The 11,252-nt window shown below is 37.9% G+C and overlaps 1 protein-coding gene across 2 annotated transcripts; it reads left to right on the top strand.

Moving 5' to 3' along the window:
* The first annotated feature begins 509 nt into the window (after positions 1-509).
* Positions 510-10,572, top strand: arsb (arylsulfatase B). Of its 2 annotated transcripts, none has more exons than XM_086096625.1 (8): positions 510-972; positions 1,743-1,929; positions 2,011-2,201; positions 2,872-3,052; positions 6,245-6,488; positions 7,121-7,191; positions 8,439-8,561; positions 9,625-10,572. In XM_086096625.1, exons 1-8 carry the CDS (start codon positions 721-723, stop codon positions 9,882-9,884), a joined length of 1,509 nt encoding a protein of 502 aa, XP_085952751.1. In that variant the 5' UTR covers positions 510-720; the 3' UTR covers positions 9,885-10,572. The 2 variants fall into 2 exon arrangements, with proteins under 2 accessions (XP_085952751.1, XP_085952750.1); XM_086096624.1 differs by having other exon boundaries at positions 2,845-3,052.
* Positions 10,573-11,252: the final 680 nt, after the last annotated feature.

Here is an 11,252-nt window from a genome sequence, read left to right as displayed (position 1 = left end):
TAGTCCAAAAACACCATATTGAATGAAAGAGTGACATTCTTATTTCATTACATGATCTCAACTAAACATAAAATGTAATCACTGATAAGACCTTTGATAAATACTTTCACAAAATTAGTAATAAAAACAGCAAAAAGTTCCATATTAAATGAATGTCGAAGTCTCAAAATAAATAAATAAATAAAATAATCACTAATAATTATTATAGTGAAGACTGGTCAGTTCAATTTTCACTAAATTAGTCATAAAAACAGTAAAACATTCCAGTATAGAGGTTTTACACATCCTTTTTATTGAAAAATAAAAAAATAAAATTGACATCATCCGTATGACCAAACTAAAAATATGCCAAATAAATGCCAAAACAGCCCAAAAAATATTTTATTTTTTATTTAAGTAAAGTTGTATCGTTATAGATCATAATAACAAGAGAAACCCGACTTCCGTCTTGCTGGGTACCGCTTCCTGTTTTCTCACGTGACCTGGACGAGTTCCTTCAAGTCACCTGATTGGCTGCTGAGAATCGTGGCGAAATTTCTTCGATGGATTGTACTTGAATAGTTCCCCATTTTAACAGCAAAAATGTGAACAGTTATTTTGCGAAACATTAATTTCCGCCATTCCTATGCGGTCCTTAACTCTTCAAACCGCGAAGCTGCCTTCCTGCTTTACATGCTGACAGCCACTTCACTTCCACTTTGCTGAACTTTGGAGGTGGTCATGGCGGAAAAACTTACTTTCTTCGCGTTGCTGTTGACCGTCGGTTCCCCCGCGGCGTCGGGTTCCAAGCAGCCGCACATCGTGTTCATCCTGGCGGACGACTTGGGCTGGTACGACGTGGGCTACCACGGCTCGGAGATCAACACGCCCAACCTGGACAAGCTGTCGGCCGCGGGGGTCCGCCTGGAGAACTACTACGTCCAGCCGCTTTGCACCCCGTCCAGGAACCAGCTTATGACTGGACGGTATCAGGTGAGACACTTTCGTCTTCTGTTGTTTTTTTCCCGTCCTAATTGATCAGTTTTTCTTCATTTTTAGACTTTTCAGTCAAATTTTTGACGATTTTATGGCCATTTTATGGTAATTTTTGGATTTCTTCTTTTGTTTTGGGACATTTTATTGCTACTTTTGAACGTTTTCTTTTCTGTCTTTTTAAATAAATAAATAAGTAAGTAAGTAAGTATATATATATATATTTTTTTTTCTGCTTTCTTCTTTTTTTGTTTTGGAGTTTGGACATTTTATGTTCACTTTTTGTACTTTTGTATTTAAAAAACTTTTTCATCTACCTTTCATCTCTCTTTTAATTTTTTGGAATATTAAAAAAAAAAAATATTCAAATGATATTTTGTCTCAAAAATAAAAATGAATATGTGGGGGAAAAAAATTACATTAATTTCTATTACCGATATTATTATTTTTTAAACTTTTTTTTTTTTAGCTCCACAGGCAGGTTTATTTCATTTCATTTATTTATACTAGTGCTGTCTAGTGTCTAGTAATTTTACTTGTTTAGAAAACTGTTATTTAGTTTTATTACTAGTACAGTACTCATTGTAGTACTGCAGTCAACTGAGTTTTTTTTTTCAATTCAAATTTCTCTTTTTGATGACAACCGTATCTGTTAAAAAAATGAAATTGAGCCTCAAGCTAGCATCAAACAAGAGGATGTGGCAAATGCCTACATTTGTTCCCCTCTGGGTTGACCTTTCCCCAGCACGTTGCGTGTTTGACTTTGGCAGATCCACACGGGCATGCAGCACCAGATCATCTGGCCGTGCCAGCCGTACTGCGTGCCGCTGGACGAGAAGCTGCTGCCTGAGCTGTTGTCCCAGGCGGGCTACGCCACGCACATGGTGGGCAAGTGGCACCTGGGCATGTACAAGAAGGACTGCCTGCCCACGCGTCGCGGCTTCCAATCCTACTTTGGTTTGTATATGCGCCACATGCTCCTCCCACGTTGCCATGCTACTTGTTAGCTCAACAGATATAACGTCGTATGTCGTCCAGGCTATCTCACTGGCAGCGAGGACTACTATACGCACATGCGCTGTAGCCCCATCGCTGCCGTCAATCGCAGTCGATGTGCTTTGGACCTGCGGGAGGAGGAAGCGGCCGCCCCGGGATACAAAGGCGATTATTCCACCGAGCTGTTCAGCCAGAGGGCCGTCCGGATCGTCGCCAAACACGACCCCAAAAAGGTGACGCAAGCCTCAACACTAGTCCTTTTTTAGAGCACTTAAAAAACAAGCTCAGCCAAAACAAAGTATAACAATATTAATGCTTTTTTAGCATCCAAAAAAAAGATGGCTTCATTTTCATATGAAGTCATTTTTTGTTTCTCTAAAATATATTTTTAAAAAGTGTTCTGAGTATAAGAATCTTTTCTGTCCAATATATGACGAGTGGGTTAAAAAAAGGTCACTCGGCTTCGTCTGTCCTTCCTTCCTTTTCTCGGTCTCTCCTTCGGTCTCTTAAGGCCTCCCTGATTTTATGTTTTTTGGATTTGTCGGGGTCTGGATGTTTCTTGGGTTGGGGAGGAGTTCTGGTGGGTGGTGTCTGGTCGGTGCTGGATTTCGCCTTCCTTGGTTTTCTTTGGTCCCCTCGGGTCTCCTGACGGCGGTGTTCGGTTTAGGTGAACGGTATGAGATTTTTTCTAATAGGTTTTTTGGTGAGCTAACAAATGCACGCACGCACGCACATACACATACTCACCCACGCACACACAAAAAAATAAAAAAAAAATAAAATAAATAAAGAGCAATGATGATGACATTTCCGAATGAACAATACTGAGCTCTTTATAAAAAAAAAAAAAAAAAAGGTCATGTGCTTGTGTTTCAGCCTCTCTTCCTCTACGTGGCACTGCAGGCAGTGCATGCGCCCCTGCAGGTGCCCGAGCGCTACGTTGCGCCCTACGCTTTCATCCAGGACCAGCATCGCCGGGCTTACGCCGGCATGGTGGCGGCCGTGGACGAGGCGGTGGGCAACGTCAGCCTGGCGTTGAGGCAGGCCGGACTTTGGGACAACACTGTCCTTGTGTTTTCCACAGGTACACACACACACGTTTGTTTTACTATCTTTGTGGGGCCATCTCATTGACATCATGCATTTCCTAGCCCCTTCCCCTAACCCCAACCATCAAAAATGATTGCCTACCCCTAATTCCTTACCCTAACCTCAACCATAACCCAATTCAAACCTAAACTCTAAAACCAAGTCTTGACCCTCAAAAAGAGGTCTAAACTTTTGGGGCCCAGCAAAAAGGGCCCCACATGGACAGACACGGGTGAAATCCCGAAATGTTGGCCCCGCTATGTAACAAAAACAAGACCGCACACGCACGCATGCACACACACACACACACACACACACCTAATATTACGTCTCCAAAACAATATATTAATGACAAAATTTTAAATTGACTTTATTGTCATAATATTATGCCTTTTTCATAAAATCAATAAATATATTATTTTATGCCTTTTTTTTTCAAATACGAATTTATTCTCATGATATTGACTTTTTTTTTTAAATACAAATTTAGTCTCATATTATTCTTTCATTTTAAAAATTACAATTTTATTCTCATAATATTTAGTTTTTATTGAAAAATACATATTCTCATACTAAATGACTTTTTTTATTTGAAAAATATAACTATCCTCATAATATTGATTGTTTTATGGAAAAGATACAAACATATTCTTGTTATGTAACTGTTGTGATATCAGAATTTAAAATGTAACTGCATCCTTGTAATATTTTTACTTTTTGTTAAAAAAAAGTATTTTCAAAATATGAGAACACATTATTATACAACTTTTTGGAGTAGAGAAAAAAAATAGAACGTCATACTTTTTATATGTTTTGAGGGATGTTGTTAACGGAATTTTGCCTCTTATTGTGAGATTTTTTTCAAATTTATTTTTTAGCAACATTTTCACTAGGGATTGGCAAGTACCGATACTTCCGTATTGGGTCGATACCCGGTCTTATTGATTTAATATTTTCTCCAAATTTTTAAAATACTTTTTTTCTTGAAGAGCAATTCTATGTATTTTTTTTTAATTATATATACCGATAAATACAACTTTACTTTTTGTGATATCAAGACTTTTTTTTCCTACTAAAAATTAAAAGACAACATTCTTCAAAAAAATAAAACAAAACAGTCCTAGTACTATAACATATTTTTCTTAAATGATAATTTGTTTAAAAAAAAAAGCACTTTATTCTTTTGTTATTCTTAATTTATAGAAAACAAATGCAACTCCAGTCACAAAGTATTGTGCCTTAGTAATCAAATCCAGGACGAATGAAAAAAGTAGTTGCAGTACTGTGCACGCCCAGCAGAGTGCAGCTCATATTGCTAAATGGGTTTAAAGATGGCGACCCATTCATAAAGTGGACTCAGGTGGAAGTGTTTCGAACCCCCGCCCCCCAAAAACAAAACTCTTTCCATCTGGTTGCCTTTCAATCAGGAGACAATGTCATAAAATATCCACCGTGAGCTTTTCAGTGTTTATCAGCAGTAAACACCTGGAACCACACTGACGACTGTTAAAGCTTATTTTCAGCACATCTTGGACTTTTAAAGTGTGGTTACAAAACAATGCCGTGAAGGGGAAACAGTTTGCCTGCGGTGGGCTCAGGTTGCTGAATGGCTTCCTTATTCACATCAAAGGATGAACTCGTTGGCTTTTTCTTACGCTTTTGGGACGACATCCTGCTTCAACGCAGACTGTAGAGAGAAGATGGAGTTAGTCGCCATATGCTGACTATTTTATTCTTTTTGTTTTTACACTTACAACTAAGAATGGTCATTGAAAACAATCTCACTTTATTCTCATGATAAAAATATTTTTTTCAACAAAAAAATGGACATAATTCTCATCTTTTCTATTGTCAAAATATTCTTGACAAAATTGTGACAATTCTCATACACCTCTGATGGAAAAAAAGAAGAAGAGTGGTTTGAATTATTGTGCAAGGACTTCGATTAATACATTTTTACTGCCAAATTTAATATTATGCCTTTTTCTTTATTTTTGTAAAACTTTTTTTCTTGATTTTTTTTAAATTATGTATTACATTATTAAGAATATGTAAAAAAAAATCATAGCAGTCATCTAATAATGAAAGATTTTTGTCCGTAAAAAATATTGATTTATTTTTGTAACATTAAGACTTTTTCATTTAAGAAAAAAAAACTTTATTCTCATAAAAAAAACTTTATTCTTTATCTTTATTTATCCATTTTACTTAAAAAATGACTGTCATAATAAAAAATATTCTTTATTCTTTTAATGTAAAGATTTTTTTCAAAGAATTCTCTATTTTTGTATATATATATATAATTAATACAGCACCTTTTTTTCTTAACGGATTATATTCTCATAATATTGCACACTTTTTTTGTAGAAAAAATATGCCTTGACTTAATTCTCATAATATAGACATATTTTCTGAAAAAATACTTTATTCTCATAGTATACCTTTTTCTTTAATACTTTTATTTATTATTATTTTTATTGTCATTTGGTTAAAACGTAATTCATCCACACACAAAAATACAACTTGATTAGAATTTTGAATAATGATATTTAAAATAACAACAACAACTCAATATTAATATTATTTCCTAAAAATATTCCCATAATATAAAAAAATATATATATTTTTGTAATATTAACTCATTCCCTCGCAGCCATTTTCACTGAAGCAATCCCCTTCACTCCTGGCAGTTTTACTGGATTTTGACTGATTTTGCAAGGCCCACAGAAGATTGTGTTCTATTGCTATAAAAACATGGAACCTACCAAAAAAAACCCGATTAAAGTCTCTTCTTTCATCAGGAAAGAAAAGTATATTTTTGCAGCAATTAGCATTAGAATATAGCTAAATTCATCATCATTCACAAATCTATTTAGAATTGTGAGTAAATAAGCTTTTTTTTTCAAACATAGCCCTGGTAGATCTCGTTTGCTCTGCTGCCACCTGCTGATCGTTTGTGTAATAATTACCATTATTTTGCAGTTAAGAGGCTGCATCTAACTCTTTTGTATGCTATAGCAGTAAAAAAAAAAAACTTAATTTTTTTTTTATAAATACGTCTTTGGGACACTTAATTAAAAAAAAAATATATAACGTATTTATACGTTTTGGGAGAAAATGCGTTCAGATTTGGACCAGACACATTCTGCCTCCTTTGAACCGTATCACGGTTTGGCCCCTTGGACAGATAACGGCGGCCAGACGTTGTCCGGCGGCAGCAACTGGCCGCTGCGAGGCAGGAAGTGGTCGCTGTGGGAGGGAGGAGTCCGCGGCGTGGGATTCGTGTCCGGCCCGCTCCTCAAGCAGCCGGGCAGCGCCAGCCGGGAGCTCGTCCACGTCTCCGATTGGCTGCCCACGCTGGTGGGACTGGCGGGGGGCAGCCTCAACGCCACCAAGCCTCTGGATGGATTCGACGTGTGGAACACTATCAGGTGACGGATGCTTCATCAAATTCAAATCGACATTGCAATGCAATTGTATGCAATTTTGAAAAATAAAAACATGGGAAGAAGACCCTGACAAAAGAATTGCATATTTATAAAAAAAAGAAAAAAAGAAAAAAAAAGGATTCCTCCTTTGTTTGGATGGCGTTAAATGAAATATGGATGCGTTTGATCATTTTGGCTCGATACGCTTCCCGGAATTCCGAATCGTACAAGCCGGACATTCCGCACTTCTCCATGTTTGTTTTTCCTTCACGGCAGCTGAGTCCACTTTGACGGACACTTCTTTTTTTTGCTCGCTGCCTAAATGCGGACGCGGCGAAGCAGGAGGTGAAACTGAGGGTCACCACACCGCAAGTGCTACCTTGCATCTCCCGCTGCTTCGCTCCTATTGGCCCGCCGCGCGTCAGCTGACCGCCGCCTGCGCGCCGCTTTCTAATTGGTCGCAGAGAGCCAAAAGCGGGCGGGGCAGCTGGCGGAGAGTTATTTGTGTTATCAGACACTGCGGTCGGTGCGTTTTCTCTGCGGTGGGAGCAAATGACGGGCGGGTGCGCTGTTTTCCATTGACACGTCCCACTTGTGTGTTGTGTGTGTTTAACACACCTCCGTTTATATTCCAGCAAAGGCTTCGCCTCGCCCAGACTGGAGCTGCTGCACAATATTGACCCGATTTACAACGACATGGCCCCATGTGAGTCATGACCACAACACCGACCTCCATTTTGCCACAAAATGTTGCTAACACTTCAGTCTTGGCTCCATTTTTTTGGGGGGTAAAAATAGTCATAATTGCTTTTCATTATTCATGCCCCCGATTGATGAAATTTAAAACACTTGATCATGTTTGTGATTTTCTCCAGAATGTCTTTAATGTTGAGCCCTGAGGAACGCCGTTAAAGTGCAAACTGCAGCAGACGTTGAACGTGTTTACGTTTAAGCTTCTTTGACATTCGATCCCGTGTGTGTGCGCGCGTGTGTGTTCATGGTTGAGGGTCTGTGATGATAGTACCTCTACCAAGAAACAAGGTCACGTGACTGCTTTGTTCTCTCATTTTTGGCTGAATAGCAATTCTTGTCTTGAGTTTAATTTGATTTTACTTATTGGAAATGATGGGAACTGAAATAATTTATTCCAGGGTCATCACACCATCATAAATTTAAAAAAATCAAGCAATGTTTGAAGTCACATTTGAACATTTTTAACTGTCAAAAAAGTGTAAAATAAATAGGTTCGTTATAGGTTCCAGACCGGATAATTGGTAAAAAGCAGGAATACAGAGAGACCATATTAAAAAAAAAAAAAAGTTTTTTTTTAAACTCTTATAACTACCACACACTTTTACACTTCTAAAGACACATTTAAAGTTCTGAAAACACACTTCAAACCTTTTAAAAAGCATTCCATAGTGTCACTCTTGCTCTCAGCTCTCCAAATAAGAGCCCGAGTGTGCTTGCTTCAAGCTGCTTCATTGAAATTGGCTGTAAAATAAACGCATACAACAAAGGGAGCTTAAACCTTGTCTATGTAAACACCAAAATGTTCAACCAAACCACAAACATTAAGTCTCATGAAAGTCTGTTGTCTTAATGCTAACATATAATGAGAAATGCTTTAGAGTAGTTTGCCAAAACTGCCAAAATTAAATAAATACATAAATGACTAAAAGTTAAAATAAAAACGTATATAAAAATTTTTTTTTGAAAATGAAATCCCCAAAAAAATATATAATTGTAAATAAAAAAAATAAAAAATATATATATACATAAATAAATACATTTGTATTTAAATTTAGAATAATATTTTTATATTTCAGTTTTTATATGATAATATAAGCGGCGCTGTTTCATATAATTAGATGAAACTCTACTCATCTCTTTGAAGACAAGAGGCAATGACGGCAAAGAGTTGCTAAGACGTATATCGTCGTCTCCGTGCAGGTCCCGGCTCGGAGCGTCTGCGAGCGTTCCATGACGTCAAAGGAGCCTTTCGGTCCGGCTTCAACGTGTCCATCCACGCCGCCATCAGATCCTCAAACTGGAAACTGCTCACGGGATACCCAGGTGAGCGCCTCGCCTCGTGTGTCACCCCAGACAACTTTTTGTCTGGAACGAAACAAAACAAAATATATTCAGATACTGACTTGCTGTTTAGGTTCTTTCCATAAAACAATCACGTTTGTCCTTTCGTGCAAAAAAAGACACCAAGGAAAATATTTTCGTATGGTATCTAAAAAACTAAAGATAAAGAAAAAGCAAAAGAAAGTTAATCCTTTCATGCAAAAAAAGATGAAAAATTATTTATCCTCGGGGTTTGAAATAGCTAAATAAAAACACTTTGTGAAAAACAAAACAAAGAAAATGCAAACAGTGGAAATCATTTCATGTGACAAAACAGTTTGTGTCCTTTTAATGCGCAAAAGGGAAATATAAAAAAACATCGTTAACTCATTCACTCCCAGCCATTTTGACTGAAGCAACCCCCTTCGCTCCCGGCTTTTACTGGATTTTGACTGATTTTGCAAGGCCCACAGAATGTTGTGTTCTCTTGCTATAAAAACACGGAACCTACCAAAAGAAAGATGAGAGTCTCTTCTTTCATCAGGAAAAAAAAGTATATTTGTATCTGTTTCCGTTTGGCAGCAATTATCATTAGATTAAAGCCAAGTTTCATTGTTATTCACAAATCTATTTAAAACAGTGGGGGTAAAAAGCGTTTTTTGCAACATGGCCCTGGTTGATCTCTTATCCTCTGCTGCCACCTACTGGCCGTTTTTGTGATAACTACCATTGTTTTAAGCGACATCTTCAGGTCAGAGGCTGCATCAAAGCCATCTGTATGCTTTAGCATAAACCCCCCTATAAAAAAAAAACGTTTAAATATGTTTTTGGGGCACTGGTAATATTTGAAATAGAACGTTTTTATGCGGTTTTGGGAGCAAATGAGTTAATAATTATTAAATAAAAATAAGTGTATGTCCATTTAATGTGAAAAAGGCAAATAAAAAAATCTAAATGTTGTTAATCTTATGATGCTAAAAAAAAAAAAAAAGAATGAATGAAAACACATTGTCAATCCTTTAAAACAAAACAATCCAAAGAAAATGAATCCTTTGATACGGTCCAGGTTGTGACGTTTGGTTCCCGCGGCCGGGCCACAACGTTTCCTCTCCGCGGACCGCCGAAGCCCTGAAGCCCGTGATGCTGTTCGATGTGGAGAAGGACCCCGAGGAGAGGAACGAAGTGTCGGCCATTTACCCCGCCGTGGTCGAGCGCCTCCTGGGCCGGCTCAACCACCACCAGCAGAGCGCCCTGCCCGTCCACTTCCCTGACGACGACCCGCGCTGTGACCCGGGCCCCACTGGAGCCTGGGGACCCTGGGCCTAGATGATTTATATGCTCTTCCTGGACATTTTAATGGGACATATATGCAATCGTTGTGTTGACTGAACTGATGTTGGGCCTTGCTGCGTCAAACAAAGAAAAGAAATGTTAGCAACACTGCTAACATTCAAATGACTTGGTGCTAAAGCACTAGCGTGCTATTTGTGATCGGCTGGTGAGGAATTTGGCATGTTGTTCCACTTGGGGGAATCATTTGCAACCCTGGAATTGGAGTAGGAGAAGCTAATTTTCCTTGGACGTATACGCTCCTTGAACCTTGACCCCCTGGTGTTTGACCTCACCAAGGAAAGCCCCTTCCCCCTGACCCCTAATGCAGGGCCAAGCGACCTTTGAACCGTTGTGTCAACAGGAGGAGACCAACAAAAATCTTTTAAGAAACTATTCCAGAAAAGAGAAATTCTGTCATTTTGTCTCATCCCTCAAGATTTTTTTTTTTTTTTAAGAATTCAGCACAAGACCCCCAATAAGACACCGGACGGCCACCATCTTTGTTTGTAGCTTCCATTTTGTCTTGGTAATGCCGTCCAGATTATTTTTTTTATTCAGCCCAATGCTATTTCATCTTGCAACATGAAATTTGGTAGACATGACTGAAGAGAAACAGGACGTCTGCCGCAACCTGCAAGAACCAGCAATTCCATTTTGCAAAATAAAATAAAACATGAAGTAACATACTTTATTTGCTTTAGTGGGCCACAAAATGATGTTGGCCCACCTCAGAATGTTAGCTATCCGCTCAGCTGTTAGCCTCCTGGCTAAAAAGGTTAAGACTCAGATTGAAACAGAGATGGCTTCCTCACAGAGCCAGACAACAACAGGGAGTGCTCAGCTGCTTTCAGATATTTAAGTCATCCTTTTGAATAGCTAAAAAAAAAAAAAAAAAAAAAAATGCTTGTATACATGCCGTAATAAATGGGATATAGCAAGGAAAGGTTATTGATTCACTTATTTTAACATTTTTTTTAGATAATCATCAAATTGTTGTGATTTCTTCTTCTTTTGTTTAAAGAAATGAATTGAATTATAATTGGTATTTTTATTAATATTGTTAATGTTACTAATCTATTTTCCTGATTGGCTACTTACACGGCAGCTCACTTTCCGATTGGTTAACAGGGAGCGATCGCTCATTAGTGACTTTCAAGGGAATTATTATTATTATTATTTTTTAAATCAATAAAAGTATATTACAGGTAATTTGCCTTATATTACACCAAAAAAATAAACTAAACAAAAAGAAATACAATGTATTTGCTAAACTTCTTCAAGAACGATCACGGTGCGGTGTCCTGATTGGCTACGTCCACAGCAGCTCGCTTTTGATTTGCTGTCGCCGGTAGCTGGTCGCTG

Source organism: Leptonotus elevatus, chromosome 15 (genome assembly GCF_054856555.1).
Source record: "Leptonotus elevatus isolate MCC_2025b chromosome 15, RoL_Lele_1.0, whole genome shotgun sequence".
NCBI lineage: Eukaryota > Metazoa > Chordata > Actinopteri > Syngnathiformes > Syngnathidae > Leptonotus > Leptonotus elevatus.
Note: the sequence above shows the minus strand (reverse complement) of the source record. Positions and strands in the feature narration are given on the sequence as shown.